The 18,768-nt window shown below is 53.7% G+C and overlaps 1 protein-coding gene across 6 annotated transcripts in view; it reads left to right on the forward strand.

The window, feature by feature from the left end:
• HLCS (holocarboxylase synthetase) overlaps window positions 1-18,768 on the forward strand; it is a 209,404-nt gene that overhangs the window by 186,964 nt on the left and 3,672 nt on the right. For 5 of the 6 annotated variants that reach the window (XM_089331425.1, XM_089331422.1, XM_051833634.3 and 2 more), the window contains 4 exons: window positions 6,768-6,835; window positions 8,425-8,585; window positions 13,583-13,697; window positions 17,418-17,631. In XM_089331425.1, coding sequence (XP_089187551.1) covers window positions 6,768-6,835; window positions 8,425-8,585; window positions 13,583-13,697; window positions 17,418-17,631 — 558 coding nt within the window. Of the gene's footprint in view, window positions 1-6,767; window positions 6,836-8,424; window positions 8,586-13,582; window positions 13,698-17,417; window positions 17,632-18,768 lie in introns of those variants that run through there. The other variant, XR_016232992.1, reaches the window with a different exon arrangement.

Raw genomic sequence — 18,768 nt, forward strand, 5'->3', positions numbered from 1 at the left:
ACTGTAAATATCAACCATTTCACGTATCAAGTAAATAAAAGTGACACCTTCAGCCACACACATGAGTTAGGGTGCTGATCATACCGTGGCGCTGGGGACTAGGTGAGTGGCTGAATGAGCCGCTGCATCCACACTTGGAGCATTGCTCAGCTGTAGGGAGGGAGGAGGAGGAGCGCCAAGAACTTACAGAGCACAGCACAGGAGCCGACCTGAAGGGGCTGCCACTGGCCAGGTCTGGGGCAGTCTCAGTGTCAAAACCAGGATGATGTATAACCTGTTGAATAAAAGAAGAATCCGCAAGTCCTTTCAAATATAAATAAACAAGTCCCCGGGGAGAGGGAGAGAGAGAAAAAGCTTTTCTTCATAGGAGAATCCCAACAGGTAAATACAGAAGGAATGATGGAATCATTTGGTACCTTCCAAATAAATAATGGATTCAAGCAAGAGTCGTGCTTGGATGCTACGAGTCTAGGAAGTTAAACTTTTGAGGAGTGTATTTATCGTCCCACACGTGCTTGCTGCCTACGAAGGACTAGCAGTTGCTGACTTGTGCTGTCCACTGGGCGCCCCTTCACACCCACCTGCAGGTGATGGGCATGTTTGTGAATCTGAACAAGTTCCTGAGCTCTGGGGACTGCTAGGGAGGGATCCGGATGTGGGCTGCGTTCTGGTACGTGGAGCAGTAGTGGAGGCTCGCTGTAGGAGGCCGCAGAGGCAAGGGCCTAGGACCAGCACCACCTGGAAGTTTGGCTGCAGAGGGAGCTGGTAGCTGTGGGCGCCATGATTCTTTCGGGGCAGGCTAACTTCCTGGCTGGTAATTCTTCAGTGACACCAATTGAAGGGAGAAGGCGACTGAGGCGGCTCAGACGTCCGTGCAGGTGGTGAAGTGTCGTCTTGGTGGAATGATACAGACACCCATAAAGAAATGTTTAATTTACTAGAAAACACTTCATTCTGGAAGCTGGATCTGGGGGCTCCTTCCTGTGAGCAGTGGGACGGTTGGGCCATCATGTGGATGTGACTATGATGGGGAGGTGGGGAGACAGCGGAAAACCTACGAGTGGTTGGTGTGCAAGAGAACAGGGCAGTCAAACAGGCGGCTCCAGTAGGGGGCCTAACCTGCAGGCATCTTTCAGCGGGTGGCAGGGGGGCTCTGAGAACACAGCGCTCCAAAGGGAAACATGGTGATGACTCTTGGACAGGCCACATTCCTGTTTTGCCAGAAACCTTGCCCTGCTAAACACCAAGAGAGGAAAATGGGGTGTGATCTGGTGCAGGCCAGAAGGGTGGGTTTTGATAGGCCAGTACGCCTTCACGTGTCAACTCCATAATCCAGTGGAAGAATCTGTTAACAAAGCTGTTGAATTATGTGCCTGTTGTGCGTGGTGGGCCACTGTCAACCAAAGGGTTAATTCAACCAGCTGCTCACGCTGTTGGTAAGTGGGCTTGGAGACCCTAGAGTTAGAAGATTGCGTGTCCTCAACTGATAGTGTTCCGGGTTATTTTTTGTTTTGTTTTTAACTCTCTGACCTACTGTGTGTAGGCAGCAGAGGTTAGGATGTGGTTAGAGAGGGGAGGTGTTGTCTGGAATTTCTGGACAGTCCTGTAACACACCATTACTCACTGTTCTTCTTCCCCACTCCCCGACACTCTCTTTATCCCCAAGAGCAGGTAATGGAGGCCCTTCGGGTCTGCGGGCAGTGGGAGGTTCTAAGGGCCATGTGACAAAGGCTGCTGTGTGCATCCTTTGTATTTCGTGTCTACCCAAACAGTGTTCCATTTTACAAAGGGCTGAAGAGACTGGGAGAGATGGAGCCCCTTGCTCCATGCCGGTTCCCATCAGCCCTAGGGTCTGGTTCCTTGTCTGTCTGGGTCTCCACTCGGCCATGCTATTCCTAAGCTTCCTTGGGAACCTTACTCTGGCTACCCGGAATCCTAGCCCCAGGGAGCTGCCTCAGGACCACCGTTTTCCTGGCCACCAGGTCAGAGTCGTTGGCCAGAGGCCAGCCCTGACCTGCCCCAGACCACACCCCGATGCGTGCCTCGCTGCAGATCACATGGTGGTGTTGAGCAGAAAACACTGTCCATCTTCCTTCCAAGCTCCTGCCAAGAGGCACTTGTGAAAAAACAGAGGATCTTGATAGTTTAGCTTAAAAAAAAAAAAAAGTGCTACCCACAGACGATGGCTTGTTTTTATAATGGAATACATTTTAAAAAATAGTTTTGAAGTGAAATTTGGTACTCTTGCATTTGAACTGCACGGCAGTGTGTTAAGGCTGTAAACGCTCCCAGTGTGTGTGTGTGTGTGTGTGTGTGTGTGTGTGTTTAAGCCAGAAGCAAGCAGCGAGGCTTCCCTGTGCCTCCGCCCACACCCCTCTTTTCCCTCGTCCTCTAACCCTTGGATTTGGTTTCTTCTGCACATATGGAAAACCTGGGGAAGGCCTGAGAATGTGTGTCTTCTCTGAGAGCCGAGAGAGGGGATCAGAACCAGGCAGGGAAAGTGGGGGGCAGCCCCAGGCCGCACTCCTGAGCTGGGAAAAAGCCACAGCTTGATGAAGCCCCCAGCGCCCCAGGCTGGGGACATCAAGGCCGCCAAGCCCAGCCTGGTGCCTGACTCTGGTTCTGGCAACCCTTGGAGCCCGATGCCCAATGGGGTAGGGGGTCGGGAGGCGCGGCTGTGGGGTGGGAAGTCCTTCCAGTGAAAGGCTTCATGTCTCTTTGGGAGAGGGAGTCCTGGCTAAATGTATACCGAGGTTTCCAGAGGTGATGTGCGCCAGCCCGTGCGGCTGTGGTGTGTCCTGTGGGAGATCAGATCAGGGTGGGCTGGGCAGGAGTGTGCCTGGGACACCCTCACACAGGTGGCCGCCCCCCATGCGATGTCGCTGGGAAGGAAGGGGTCGCTTACAAGAGCGGTTTGCATCTCCTGTCTCCTGACTGTAGTGAGTGAATGCCTCCAACTGTAGAAATACTGGCGATTACAGAAGCGCATAGAAAGGCAAATGAAAATCTCTTGAAATCTTCCTGCACAGAGATCGCATAGAACAACTTCAAGAAGAAATTAAAATGAACACATATCTCCCTCCTCCTTCTGCTATATAACACATTTTACCTAAAGGGTACACTGGTGTTGAGCCTTCCTCTTTTTTCTTTTTTGGGGCTTATCCATATATGAGGCTACTTCAAAACATTCTTAGAAAATGGAATTAACCGATTACTTTATCTTAGTGCAGAAGTGTTTTGAAGTCCATGCAGTCTTTGTCTTAAGACACATTTCCATAAATTTGTAGAAGCTCCCTCATAGTAAGACCGTCCCTAACTATACATGTATAACATTCATTTTAATAGCTCCAAGGATAAAAATTTTCTAATCACTAGAAAACACAATTGTGTACTTTTTAAAAGGAGAAAAATTCTAGGAGGATGTCTGCTTTTAATGAAAAGTGAGTCTTACTTGATGACTTATTTTCTACTTCGCATTTTTCTGTTTCTCAAAAATACTTGCACTCTCAGACATATGCCAATACTTTGGCATATTTCCTAACAGCTGCTAAAAGCTGATTAGTCGATTTGAAAGCACCACCAGAATCCGGCTGGATGTGGGGCTTTACATCCCGATTAAACCGCCTGATAGTTGCCGACGGGCGCTGGCCCCCGTGGCGCGCGGATGGCGGGGTGGCTCTGTTCCACGTGAAGAGCCTGTGATTTTTTCCCACTCCTCCTTCGTGGGCAATAATAGTTCGATTATTTCTGGTTTTCCACAATGTATCAGTAACGCTGTAGCGAATGGCTGTGTGCCAGAAGAATTTTATTTCCCTGTCTGCATACTCCTGAGGATTCAAGTCTAGAAGTACAGGCACTGGGTCAGAAAGTGCAGAGTTTCTAAGTCTCTCATTGCACGAACAGAATGGTTTGAAGAATTTCTGCGCATTAATTACTATCCTTTAGGCTCTTGCTCGTCAGGTATTATACAGTGGGTGCTGCCGGCCATTGTCTTATTTTTAAAAGAGAAATATTTGTGAATACTACTTCTAAAGGTAAAGTGCATGCTTTTAACCCCCCGAAAAGTTTAAAAGTCACTTTTAAATTAAAAGGTAACCAATCATATGAAAGAAAAATTTAAACACAAGAAAAAGAATCATCCTAATGTAGCTACAGTTAACATTTTGTCAAATCGCACTCCCTCCTTTTTCTGTGAGTTTTACATAGTGGGAATGAAAGTTTCCGTGGAGTTTATGTTCTTCTTTTTTATTGAGCATTGTGTGCAAGCATCTTTTTGCGTGTTGCGTATCTTCATGCCTGTCGACTGTAATGACCACAAATCACTGCCTGACTTCATGTTCCACACCGTGTTTAACCGTTCCCCTGTTGAGAGGTGAGGCTGTTTCCAGATTCTCACTTCCACGACACCGTGATGGACGTGGACAGACCGGGTCGGACTTCACATTTTCGTTCATTCAGAAGTTCTACCCGTTCTTTCTAGCATGTATTCTGGGTGAGCCTGAGTTAGGGGAGCTTCCCTCCAGATCTCGTGGAAACCAAGCCCCCTGGGAGGCCGTGGCAGCAGCGGCACCGTGACCCTCCCTCGCTCGGACGTTCCAGGGTCACAACGCAGGGGTCCAGCCCGGACCTGGGAGCCTGTGTGTCCTCAGCCTGGGCCAGTGAGGAAAGGAAATGTACAGAGGCAGGGAGGTGAACCAGGGGTCGTTCTTTGCTCTGTGGCGTGAGCAGCCTTGCCGAGCCCCTGGAGGACGAGCCTGGTGGTTGCCTCCTACTAACGCAAGCGGGCGCAGCTTCGCTTGGTACTCAGAAACGCGAAATTCACAGAGTTCCTGAATGTGCCTTTGTGGTCGGGCTGAGCCCCCAGAGTTATCTCAGATGGCACGAATAAATCTGGCGGCCTCCAGTTGTCTCAAACTGAGCCGAGCCCCTTCCTCGCCCGGGCGTCTCCCGGCTCCCTCTGTGCAGAAATCCCCTCTCGGCCTTGGGCAGCGCAGACTCGCTCTGCTGATTAATATGCCCTGGGAGCTGCTGCCCTGAGCCGCCAGCAGTTTAGCGCACGTGTTCCGTTAATCATTTCTCTTTGTTCTCCGAGTCTGTGTTTGGTTTCCGAACCCACGCTTTTCCTGCGTCCCCCACCCCTCCCGCCATCGCCATCTCCATCCCTGGCTCCAGCCTTTGACTGTCTGCTGCCTCCATGTTTATTTAAAGAACATCCTAGATGGCCTGCAGTCTGCTCCCAGCGTGCGCCCCTTACAGCCCCCCGCCCCCGGCCTTTGGGGAGCAAGCACTCCTGGAAGACAATGTTAGCTCCCAGCGTGGACAAAGAATCCTTCTCAGGCCTTGCTGCCGGGCCGGCACAAGAAAGGGACGCTTTATTCTCGGGGCCCAGCGAAGCATGGGCACACCCCATCTCAATGAGTCATTCACAGTGTCCAAGAGAAATACGTCCTGGGCTGTATTTCATGCACGATGGAAGAGGGACTGGCACACGGACGGCTTGCCCGGAGTGCCCCATGCCTGCTGCAGCAGCCGGGGCTGGGGAGTGGGGAGACGACCGTCCCACCAGCACAGCCCTGCACGACCTTCTTCACCCATCAGGGACCCTCGGGGCTCTGCTTTCCTAACTGTGCCCCTCATGCAGGGGCAGACAGAGCTCCGTGAGCCTGCGGTGTGCAGGGGGCACTGTGTAGCTTGTCTCTGCTCTTCTGTTGCTGGGAGCTCCAGCTATTTATGAAGGTCCACCCGCTTCCTTGAGCGTGGAAGAGAGCCGGGTTGCTCCTTTAACGTCCCCCATGCTGTGGAACACTCCAAACCCTGTAGTGGAAGCTCTGGTGAATGCAAAATTCCAGGCCGTCCTCACCCCCCCACTCCGGCCCTGGCCCCGGCCCCTGCCACGCCCCTTCCAAAGGGGCCCTTCCAGCTGCACCGACAAGTGAGGGAACCTGACTCGGGCTCGGGCTGTGTTTAATCAGTGCTACCAGGCACTGCGTGTGCTCTATCCCCGATCAGGAACCGCCGGGACCCCGGAGGAAGCTGTCCCCGCACCGAGTTAAAATAGGTGCGGTGGAACTTGGAGACGGTTCCCAGTGAGGGTTTGGGGTGTTTTTCCCCGGTACAGAGAAGAAGTCTGTGGAGATGCAGCCCATCCGTACCTCTCCCCCGCAGGGAACTTTGTGTTCTTTTAAATGAAACCGTTTTAAAAGCAGACCCGCAGCCTGCAGTGATGCTGTCCGTAGTTCTCAGAAGGTGTGGATTTATTTACGAGAGTTAAGGCATAATTAGTTCTCAGGGGATAGTGTGTCTTTTAAACGGCTTTATTGCCACCATATTGGCTTTCTGAGTAATCAGAAACTTCTGTGGCGATTGGATTTTGGCCGTTTGAACAGAAACGCACCGTAAGTAGGAACAAATGTTGGCGATTGCTAGGTTGTCACTCGAAGAAGGGGGACCTTGATAAGATGTTCTGGGGAAATGTCAACGAACCCAGCCTTAGGTAAACGGGATAAAGCTCAGGCAGGTACACCTGCCACGCTCTCCTCCCCCGCCTTTTTGGTTCACCCTTTTGCAAGGATTCTCGCCACAGGGGCGTCCCCCGGGAGAGGGACTGTCCCTCCTGGCCTTGCTTTTCTGCCCAGGGTTGGAGCGGGAAGCGGGCTCTTCCCTGGCCACAGCCCCGCAGGTGAACGCAGATGCCGGCCCCCTCCTGTCTGAGCGCCTGTGTCCTGTTCTGGCGGTTCTGGCTGACCGGTCTTTCCCCTCATTTGCAGGTTGATGTTTGAGATGCCACCGGAAATGGGTTTAATAGCCATCGCGGTCCGGCAAACCCAGGGCAAAGGTCAGTCATCGTTCGTGACGTTGCCGTTAACTCTTCTCTCCTGGAATCTGTGACGCTCGGGCGCAGCAGCTGGGGCTTGGACTCTGTTTCCATGACTTCCTGGGACGTAGGGAGAGGGCAGGAAACGGCGACTGGGCAGGTGCAGCCTGGGCACAGTGAAGGCTTTCTCTTGGAGGATGGTGCCTGTCAGTCACTTGACATTCGCCCGTGGTGGCTGGCACACCCGCTTCCCTACAACTTGGACGTTCTCCTCCCTCGCACACTGGCTCGTGGCTGTGTTCTCAGGGCATTTCCTTTCTGGAGGTTCCCCAGGAGGTGCCTCCCGGGCCTGTGCTGGCTGTCACAGGAGGAGCCTGTGGCTTGCCAGGCCCCACCCCCGCTGCACGTGCAGTGCCCATCCACAGACTGACCCGGAAGGAAAGCAGAGCACCGCTCAGGGTGTACACACCTGCAGGCGCTGGAGCTGAGAGCCCAGGTCCTCCCAACACCCACCTAGGGCCTGGCCTGGAGCAGTTCCTTCCCCGGTCTGTGCAGGGGCACCTGGTGGGACCCGGCGGATGGCTGGCCCCTGCCCCCAGCCGGCAGCACCAGGGCAACCCACGTGTACTTTTTAGCTCTTGGAGGCTCCTGTGGTTTTTCTCAAAGGAAGCAAAGAAATAAGGAATCTACTGTTTCCCAATTCTTTCCCTTGGATCTGTCTTTGGAACATAAGTCAAAGAGAAAAAAGAAATTCATTTTATCAAAAGCTATGGGACTCAGTACGGACTTCAATTAAGTGTACCTCTCATTTTGATTGTTTTATTTTCCTGAATTCTGCTTCAGGAAAAGGAACAACTTACCGAGTTAATATGAGGGATCTTTTTGAAAAACTCCTTTTCCATTTATTTATTTTCATTTTTAATTTGAAAGGCAGAGAAACAGAAACAAAGAGAAAGAGAGAGACCTTTCATGCGCTGGTTTACTTGCCAAATCCCGGCAACAGCTGGGGTTGGGCCAGGCCAAAGCCTGGAGCCAGGAACTCCATCCGGGTCTCCAATGTGGGTGGCAGGGGCCCAGGTACTTAGGCCATCCCCTGCTGCTTCCCAGGGTGCAGGAAGCCGGGATCTTTTTTTTTTTTTTTTTTTCCCTTTAAACAGTTTTACTGAAACGTAATCCATGTGCCAGACAATTTCTCCATTTAGGGTGTGCAGCTATGGTTTCTAATACATTTGCCAGGCTATGCCAGAGGGGGCACCTCTAAAATATAGTTCCCAGAACTTGGCGTGGGTCGGTATAGGTTCACTGTGGTTTCCCAGCCACTCTGTTGTCGCCTGCACGGCCCTGTGGCGAGTATGAAGCTTAGAGTGATACACACTGTGAGGCCACGAATCATCGCAGCGTGAACGGTGGGCCACAGAGAGCGGACGTGGTGCTAATTATTGGAAACCTCCTCGGCCACAGACCCTCCAGTTTTGAGTCGCTTTTCTCCTCCTGAGTCAAGCCCAGTAGCCCCACAGTAACTGTAAGAAGTGCAGGCGGATTCCGGTGGGAGGGCTGTCCTGTGCACGCGGCCGAGGCCGTCCCTGTGACCAGCAGGGCCTGTGTTGCAGGGCGAGGACGCAATGCTTGGCTGAGCCCCGCGGGATGCGCCCTTTCCACGCTGCTGGTCTCCATCCCGCTGAGGTCCCCGCTGGGACAGAGGATCCCCTTCGTGCAGCATCTGATGTCGCTGGCCGTCGTGGAAGCGGTCAGGGCCATCCCCGAGTATCAGGTGAGTACCGCGGACAGTCACTGCCTCCTGGAAACGTGCAGGATCCGGCTCGTTTGTGTGTGGAGCCCATGTCCGCTTGGTCGCTTGGTGGGACTGAGCCTCTACCTGCCCTCGCCAGAGCTGGCGGCCAAGTGCTGTTGACGTTGTGAGAACGCCCCCAGGTGCCACTGCTGCCTCGGGGTCACCGGATCCCTGCGTCTCCTGATTCTCAGATATCCTGATAAGGACACACCTTTTACAACTTTGGATGATTCTTGGGTGTCAGAGTGGATGGGAGCTGTTTGTGTTTTCTGTTGAATGTCTTATTTTAGAGACCCCAAAATCCTTCCCATTTCTGACCTTATCTAAATCCTGTAGTCTGTGCTTTGTCTGTGGTTGACCACGTTCAACATCCTGGTCTGTTTGGGACCCTCGTCCCCAGCTGTCAGGAGAGATGTGCCTGCACCATTATCACTGCCAGATGATTTGGTGTCAGTCATTAAGAAGAGGGGCTGGCGCTGTGGCGTGGCTGGTTAAGCTGCCACCTGCAGTGCCAGCGTCCTCTATGGGTGCTGGTTCATGTCCCGGCTGTCAGCTTCCTGCTAATGCACTTGGGAAAGCAGTAGGCCCAAATCCTTGGGCCCCTTCACCCATGTGGGAGACCTGGAAGACACTCCTGACTCCTGGCTTCAGCCTGGACTAGCCCAAGCTGTTGCAGCCATTTGTGGAATGAATGGGCAGATGGAAGATCTCTCTCTCTCTTTCTCTCTCTCTTTCTTTCTGTCCTTCTCTGTAACTCTGCCTTTCAAATAAATAAATAAGTCTTTAAGAAGAGAAAGAGCCGGCGCCGTGGCTTACTAGGCTAATCCTCTGCCTTGCGGCGCTGGCACACCAGGTTCTAGTCCCGGTTGGGGCGCCGGATTCTATCCCGGTTGCCCCTCTTCCAGGCCAGCTCTCTGCTGTGGCCAGGGAGTGCAGTGGAGGATGGCCCAAGTGCTTGGGCCCTGCACCCCATGGGAGACCAGTAGAGGCACCTGGCTCCTGCCATCGGATCAGCGCGGTGCGCCGGCCACAGCGTGCCGGCTGCGGCGGCCATTGGAGGGTGAACCAACGGCAAGGGAAAACCTTTCTCTCTGTCTCTCTCTCTCACTGTCCACTCTGCCTGTCAAAAAAAAAAAAGAGAGAGAGAGAGAAAGAAAGGAAAAACAGCACTTTCAACACAGTGACTGAAGCCTTTTCTTCCATATTTGAGCTCTGCTCCCCACGCATCCCCACATATACACAAAAGGCGCCTGGAAGGATCTCACGTGGATATGAAAAAGGGATTCCTCCCCTGCCTCCCACCACCTATAGCTCCCATGTAAAACTTTAAAAAAAAAAAGATTATATTGAATCCTGAAGCAACATGTTAAGAGCACAGAGCTCAAAGGAGACTCAGGGGTCCGTCCTTGGTGTTCAAATCCTCCCCACATGGCACAGTGTTCCCTGTGTGTGCGTGTGCCTCTCTGTGTTCCACAGACACAGGCAACCCCGCAGTCCATGTTCCCGGAAATTCCAGAAGTCACTGTCACGGACACTTACTGCCAGGCACGGCCCTCGCTTGCTGTAGGACGCCCGGTGCTGGTCTGCAGCCCCTGAGCTGGCCACTCCGATTCACAGGAAGCTGTTGACAATGCGAAGTTCTGTCACTGGAGAAGCTATTTTTAACGCTAGCGACAGGAAAATGCAAACATACTGTTGGCGGGAAATGGAATTAAAAGATGTTTGTTTTGGTGCAAAGGAATGTTGAGATCCATGCATTCCGAGAGGTCTTCACAAAGTTCACGGAAATGCATATTATGAAAAAACTGTGCCTGCATTCCTGTTTTTTTGCACCAAAGTAAAAGTATCTTTTAAATCCATTTCCACCAACTTCTTGAAGTACATTCTAATGCACATAGTGAATCTAAACTGTTAAATGAGTGTGTTGAACTTGTTCATGGCTTTGATTTTGACCTTGTAGCCTCACTCATTAGCCTGGTGGGATGCTGTGCCAGGCACTGGGGGCAGATGGACTGGAGGGAGGTGGGAAGCTTGCCCTCAGTGGTGAGGGGTGGGGGGTCAGGTGGGGGTCTCGAGGGGCCTCCATCCTCCTTAGGAGGCTGCCACCAAAGTTCTTCTCCCAGATCCACAGTCGCCTGTCTCAGTCCCTTCTCTGAGATGCGACGTTGACTTTGTGGGTTTATTGTTTCCCTGAACGACTGGCATAGGCCCTGGTCAGGTATAGCTCACTTTTCTTGTGGCCTTCACTTGGGCCCCAACTTGTCCCTAGCTAGATGTCACCATCAGCACACAGATCATGACCACTGCCCGCAGACCAGAGACAGCCTCGTTCCATGGCTCTCCATGGCCTCCACAGCTCACTGGGGGCCACCTGCTCCTGTCTGCAAAGTCCCTGCGGGGCTGCTGCACCCTCCCTTCCACCCTGGTCCCTGCACCTCCCCTCTTCTCTGCATCTTTTTAAGAACAAACCATTTATTTATTTGTTTGTTTGAAAGGGATAATGACAGAGAAAGAGAGAGAGAGAAGAGGAGAGGGGAGGGCAGGGGAGGGGAGGGGAGGTCCCTGTTTATTAATTTGTGTGAAAGGCAGAGAAGAAAAGACAGAAATCTCTGTCCACTAATCTACTCTCCACATGCGTGCAACAGCCAAGGCTGGACCAGGCTGAAGCCAGAAGCCAGGAACTCCACCTGGATCTCCCACGTAGGTGGCAGGAACCCAAGTGCTTGAACCGTCACCTGCTGCCTCTCAGGTGTGCCTTAGCAGGCAGCTGGAATCAGAAGTGGAGCCAGGACTCAAACCCAGGCCCTCTGCTATGGGAAGTGGGCATCCCCACTGGCATCTTAGCCACTAGGCCAGACACCTGTCCCTTCTACTGACTTCTAAAAGCAGCTGCATACATGGAAGGGTTGCTGTAACTACTTGAATCCATGTTTGAGATGAAAAATAAGCACGGTGCCTTTCTCTTGTATGTGTAAGGCCCCCATGTGTCATGAGCTGCTTCCTTCGCTAACTAGGCCTACGCACACAGGGTGGAGGGATTGTGTCAGAGCTTTGGGTACCCTGCCAGTGTGGTGGGCACAGCTGGGAGCAGGGGAGCAAGAGAGGAGAAAGAAAGGCAACTTGGGAGAGTGACAAAGACCCAGGTCTCCAGGCTGCAGATCTCTGCTCCTGAGTTTCTCTCCCTGGACGCTGTGAATACCATGGAGGCCGTCCTATGCGTTATAGGTGGAGCAGCACCCCTGGGTGCCAGCCAGTACTCCCCCCAAGTCTGGGACAACCAGAACTGCCTCTCAATATTGCCCAGCAGAGCCGGTGCTGCGGCTCACTAGGCTAATCCTCTGCCTTGCGGCACCGGCACACCGGGTTCTAGTCCCGGTCGGAGTGCCGGATTCTGTCCCGGTTGCCCCTCTTCCAGGCAAGCTCTCTGCTGTGGCCCAGGATGGCAGTGGAGGATGGCCCCGGTGCTTGGGCCCTGCACACCATGGGAGACCAGGATAAGTACCTGGCTCCTGCCATCGGATCAGCGCAGTACGCCGGCCGCAGCGGCCATTGGAGGGTGAACTAACGGCAAAAGGAAGACCTTTCTCTCTGTCTCTCTCTCTCACTGTCCACTCCGCCTGTCAAAAAAAAAAAAAAAAAAAAAAAAAAAAGTCTGCATTGGAGAGACAGAGTAAGCCCCCATCTGCTGGGTCACTCCCCAGATGCCTGCAGTGGTGGGGGCTGAGACGGGGAGCCGGGAACTCCATCCAGGTCTCCCCGTGAGTGGCAGAGACCCACGTACTTGAGCCGTCACTGCCCGTTCCCAGGGTCTGCAGCTGATAGGAAGCTGGAATCAAGAGCAAAGCTGGGACATGGGGCCGGGCGACCTGAGGTGGGACGCTGCCATCCCAGCGGGGGCCAAACTCCTGCCCCAGAAAGCCCGGCTGTGGATCCCAGCCCTGCCACTTCCGGCAGGCCACGTCCTCTCCTCAGACTTCAGTTTCTTCCTCTGTTCAGTAGGGATGTCCCGGAAGCAGCACTGGGTTCAGTGTCAGTGGCATGGAGACTGGTGTGGCACTGGGCATGGCCAGCAGCAGAGGAGGCCCAGCCCCGCAGCACAGGGAGGCCACCAGCCCTTCTCTGGTCTCCGGGCTTCATGTTGCTGAGTGCCTCTTCCAGCCCCACATGTGTAGACGAGCTTCCTTTATGCACATGTGGCACAATGTGCCTCCAGCCCCCGGCCTCGGAAGCCTGGAGAGTTCTGGCACTCCCGCAGCCTGACCCAGTTTGCATATCCCAACTTCAGAGTCACAGGTAGGTGGAGGTCTTGGTGGGCAAGGCAGTGTCCACTCTGGCTCCATTTCCACTTTGGAATCCAGGCAGATGCCCCCCAGCCCCATTCCTCAGGAGGGAGAGGCAGCGGGTCACGTGACAAGTCCATGTCCATCCCCCAGGTTGACGGAGGGCAGTTCTGAGGCTTTCTGTAACCACTCAGTAAAACAAGCTCCTCCGCTGTGTCTCCATAGCCTTCTGCTCTAGACACGTCTACCTGCCTTTTATGAAGGTGATTCGTTTGAGGGCACTTTCACAGGAACCCTGAGAGTATTATACCTTCCCTGCCCCGTCACTACACACGTGATCGATGATCCATAGCGCATTGCAGACAATCTGCGGTGGCTGTTGTTGACCTTGAGATACTGAACGAAGTGGACGGAAGATGTTTTTCATGATGAGAGACAGAGGCGGGTGGGGGCGGGGGTGAGAGGATGCTGGGATTTATGCTGAATATGTTCTTGAGGTCTTCCTTTCCTGGCCTCAGGAGGTACTTTCACATTGGATTGTCCCACAGAAGTGATTCGGTGTCTGAAAAAGGAGGGAGGACAAGGCCCACGCTGCATCGGTTTCGGGAGCGTCCTGCCCCTCTCCTCGGCTGATGCCTTTGCCTGTGCGCGTTGTGTCCCGTGACTGCTCAAGTAACACGCAGACTTTGCCTTTAGGATATCAACTTGCGAGTGAAGTGGCCCAACGATATTTATTACAGCGACCTCATGAAGATCGGCGGAGTTCTGGTTAATTCCACGCTTGTGGGAGAAACATTTTATATACTTATTGGTAAGTGTTAAAGCCTTTCCCGCGGCAGTTTTAGATTCTCAAAACCAGGATAAAAGGGATTTACGCACGCCTGCGTTGGGGTCACCATTCCTGCCGGTCTTGTTTGTAGTTCACAGAGTATGACCTGTATTCACAGAGGCCCAGAATGGTTGAAATCGCTTCCAAGGGCTTAGCATCTCCTATCTGCGGTCATGGAAACCACCAAGCTGGTGTCCAGTCCCTCTCATAATCTGCTGCTCATTCAGCTCGCAGTGGTGACATGTACATTTAATACACTGCTTTGGGATAAGAAAATACAGTTGGCTAAGACAGTCCTCCTCGTGGTCTCACCTTGTTCTTTGACCCTCCTGGGCCGTGAAAACATTGTCTTCTTGTTTAACCTACAGAAGGAACTCCAGGCGGGTCAGGTGGGGCACAGAACCCCGTTTCCCCAGAGCTCATCCGGGCCAAGCAGGAGAAGGACGCAGAGGCCATCTGAGAGGCTGCTGGGCCCTGGTCATCGCAGCGGCCAGCACCCTCCCTAATGCCCACTGGGTCTGCGTTGGCGTTCAGTCAGTCATGGATGGTAACACACAGTACTGTGTTGGAAGTGCCAGCCAGATAACACAAGGCTTCTCCATCCAACACTGCTACCAACGTCAGTCTTATCTGGGCAAGTTGCTCAGACCCTTGCAGCCTGCTTCCTGTCCTCAGAGGAGTACTGGGGCTGGATGCGGAGATTCCCGAGTGAGGTCCACATGGATGGCTCCAGGGAGCCCAGGAATTTCATCAGCATCGGGAAAATGAAGCATTGTCCTGTTGGGGGAGAATCCAGAGCTTTTGTCCAATTCTTAAGGCTGCGGGAGCATGGGGGCGGCTTTGAGTCAGAGTAGCCAACACGGGGTGCTCTCTGGAGCTGGGAAGGACAGGATCAAGGTCACCATTCTCCGTAGGACTTTCTGTTGTGTTTTTTCTTTTTCTTTTCTTTTTTTTTTTTTTTACAGGCAGAGTGGACAGAGAGAGAGACAGAGAGAAAGGTCTTCCTTTTGCCGTTGGTTCACCCTCCAATGGCCGCTGCGGCTGGCGCACCGCGCTGATCTGAAGCCAAGAGCCAGGTGCTTATCCTGGTCTCCCATGGGGTGCAGGGCCCAAGCACTTGGGCCATCCTCTACTGCCACTGCACTCCCTGGCCACAGCAGAGAGCTTGCCTGGAAGAGGGGCAACCGGGACAGAATCCAGCACCCCGACCGGGACTAGAACCCGGTGTGCCGGCGCCACTAGGCGGAGGATTAGCCTATTGAGCTGCGGCGCCGGCCTGGTTTGTTTATTTATTTGAAAGGCAGAAAAGTGCATGCGCACACTCAGATGGAGTGACAGAGATACACCTTCCATCCTCTGGTTCACTCCCCAAATGCCCACAACAGCCAGGGCTGGGCCAGGCCAAAGCCAGGAGCCCAGAACTCAATCTGGACCTCCCACCTAGGTGGAGGGGCCCGAGTTCTTGAGCCGACACCTGCTGCCTCCCAGGGTGCGCATGAGCAGGGAGCTGGACCAGGGGCAAAGCCGAGACTTGACCCTGACCCGAGGCACTATCAGATGGGAGCCGGGCATCTTAAGCACTGTGCCAAATGCCCACCCCAGGACTTCTTTTTTCATTGCTTAAAGGCAGAGTTAGAGAGAGGAGAGAGAGAGAGATACAGATACAGAGACGTCTTCCATCTGCTGGTTCACTCTCCAAATGGCCACAACAGCCAGGGCTGGGCCAGGATGAAGCCAGGAGCCAGGAGCTTCATCCAGGTCTCATATGTGGGTACAGGGGCCCAAGGACCGGGGCCACCTCCACTGCTTTCCCAGATGCTTTAGCAGAGAGCTGGATTGGAAGTGGAGCCGTCAGAACTCGAACCGGCGCCCATGTGAGATACCAGGGCTACAGGCAGCAGCTTAGCCCATTACACCACAATGCTGGCCCCAGAACCTTGAATTTTCTGAATGCAAGGGAGAACTTTCAGCCTCCATAGCGGTTAAAGCCTTGTCTTCAGCGGCACCTCGGATATCGTAAATGTTGCTAGATGAATGGACAAACAACTGCAAATTCTGCCCCGTGGCTGCAATTACTCGTGTTTTCCAGATGTAATTTACATTGCTTAGTATTTTAGCAACCAGTCTACTTAAAAAAATAATAAATAAAACCCGAGGCTGAGCCGTCGTCCCCTTCACACTGAGAACAGAACACTGAGGGAAGAAGGCTGCGCCTGCACGCGGCACTGTTGCACGGAGACGTTGTGGGCACGTTGGCCTTAGGCCCTGTGAACGCAGCCGTCTCACGGCCTGCCGCCTGCAGCCGTTCATTTCTTACTGAAGCCTCTTTGAGGCCGGGCCAGGGCCCTTCTGGAAGCTGAGGTTTGGCTCTCCTGACGACGCTAAGCTCTGCCTGCGAGCGTGGAGGGGTTAGGGGCCCGCACACAGCAGCCGATTCAGCCCCCGGCCCTGGGAACTCACTCTCCTGACGCCTGCCTGGGTGGGGGAGCATGGAAAGGAGCCCCTGAACACAGGCTGGCCCCCGGCCAGTGGCGTAACCCTAGCCCCAGAGACTTCCAAGGGGAAGGGATTAAGGGATGTGTCTGGGGTTGTGCCGAGACCAGGGGTTGAAATCTCTGGATCCGAGTTCTCTCCTCAAGACCGGAATGAAATGCTCCCTTTTCAAGCTTGCACTACGTTGTTCAAGTAGGAAAGAACAAGAGATTTCATCTTACCAGCCCGGGGCAGATCTACACCCCTGGGCTTGGCGGCACCATTGTCGTCAGAGGCTCGTCCCGTTGGTGGCTTCTGCGTGGTTAAGTTGAAGCGTGGCTTGGCTTTTTGTCACCTGCGTGGCAGTGAGGTTCAGATGTTCCTCGCTTGAACGAGATAATAAAGGAGGGAGCCACTCTGTGTGGTGATGATCTTGAAATGGAGGAGGCACGCGCCGTGGCAGAGTTAATACCACCTGCAGCGCCGGCATCCCGTAGCTGAGCGCTGGTTCGAGTCCCGGCTGCTCCAGCGGCTGCTCCGGCTCCCTGCTAACCTGCCTGGGAGAGCAGCGGAAGATGGTCCAAGTTCTTGGGCCTCTGCACCCACGCCCAGATGGAATTCCAGCCTTCTGACTGACCTGGCACCAGCCCTGGCTGTTGCAGGCATCTGGGGAGTGAACTGACTTACCTGTTTCCCTCTGTCTCTGCCTCTCTCTCCCTCTCTCTCTCTCTGTTACCCTGCCTTGCAAATAAATAAAATAGAAAAATCTTTTTAACATTGAAACGAAGGCATGGGAGCAGGAAGCTGTCAGTAAAAAAAAAAAGTGTCCTTTCTTCCAGGTGGGATGGCACCACTCTCCCTCACTTTTTTTTTTTTTTTTTTTTTTTAAGATTTATTTATTTGAAAGTCCAGAGAAAGAGAGGTCTTCCATCCGCTGGTTCACTCCCCAGTTGTTTGCAACAGCCAGAGCTGCGCCAGTCTGAAGCCAGGAGCCAGGAGCCTCCTCTGGGTCTCCCACGTGGGCAGGGGCCCAAGGACTTGAGCCATCTTCTACTGCTTTCCCAGGCCACAGCAGAGAGCTGGAAGGGAAGCGGAGAATCCGCGACTTGAACTGGCGCCCATATGGGATGCAGGCACTGCAGGTGGCAGCTTCACCTGCTATGCCATGGCGCCGGCCCTGGCTCCACTCTCTTGATGTGCTTAGGTTTTCATGGTCTTGTCTGTGCCCAGGCTGTGGCTTTAATGTGACGAACAGCAACCCTACCATATGCATCAATGATCTTGTGGCGGAATACAACCGGCAGCACAAGGCGGACCTGAAGCCCTTAAGAGCTGACTGTCTCATCGCGCGAGCCGCGACGGCGCTGGAGCGGCTGATCGACACATTTCAGGACGAAGGGCCCGACGGCGTTCTTCCCCTGTATTACAAATACTGGGTGCACAGGTCAGTGCTGGCTCCACTTCGTCTTTTTCAACCCCTTTATGAAACCAGTGGTTCAGTATCCTTCATTTTCAAATATTTATTCGAGAGACAGAGGCAGGTAGACAGAGAGCGTCCATCCACAGAGTCACTCCCCAGGTGCCCACAAGGGTCCAGACTGGCCCAGACCAAACCTGGGAGCTGGGAATTCAATCCAGGTCTCTCACATGGGTGGCAGGGACTCAGGGATTTGAGAAGCCTGAATGGGGAGCAGAGCCGAGCCTCAAACCCAGGCGTCTGGCTGCGAGCCGAATGCCCACCCGGTAACTCAGTATCTGGAAATGAGGAACTGTGCACTGGTCAGAGTTATTAATTTCTACCTTCCCCGCTGGGGAAACGTGCTGGACACCACCTCGCCCAAGTCCGCATCGCCTGGCCCGCTGGCCTCTGTGTCTCATGCTGGGATCAGAGGGAGCTTGAAACCGGTGTCATCGGAGTCCGATCGTGGGGAAACAGTGGGTCACATCTCCTCAGCCGTGGAAGCTTCCAGACAACAGCAGTTCTCAAAGTGAGATCCCCAGGTGGCGGCAGCACCCTCACCTGAGGCCTCGTCAGAAACCCACGTTCTGCGGGCCAGCCCTGGACCCCCTACATGGGAAATTCTGGGGCTGGGGCCCAGCACTCTGGGTTCCAACAGCCACCTCGGGGGTCTCGGGCAGCTGACCCAGGACCCTTCCAAAGCGTCACCGGCCTAGTCCTCAAACAAACAAGCAGATAGAGGAGCAGCAGACCTGAGGGGCGGTGCTTATTAGATCCCACAGGCTATTAACGGTGAGCACCGCCCCCCACCTCAAGGTTCCCCTTCTGCAGGGTCCCGGTGATGACGGCTTCCCGGGAGGTCATCGTGGCTCTTGGGAGACCCACGTTCCCCACGTTCGAGGACGTTTAAGCACAGGAGTTCATCGTGCCTGCCCCATGTGTTTAAATGGAGCAGCCTGCAGACACGCACGTGTGTGTGCAGAGAAAGCAAATGCGGAAAACGCCCTTTGGTGTCCGCAGAAGGGAAGGGACGGATGTGCCCAGCTTTCCTGTGGATGTGAAATTCTTCCAGGCAGACCCCGGGGGAGGAAGTTCTGTCCTTTGAGAGCTGCTGATGAGGCT

The sequence above is a fragment of the Oryctolagus cuniculus genome, chromosome 4 (genome assembly GCF_051225735.1).
Source record: "Oryctolagus cuniculus isolate XC-2025 breed Fujian yellow rabbit chromosome 4, ASM5122573v1, whole genome shotgun sequence".
In the NCBI taxonomy this organism is placed as follows: Eukaryota; Metazoa; Chordata; class Mammalia; order Lagomorpha; family Leporidae; genus Oryctolagus; species Oryctolagus cuniculus.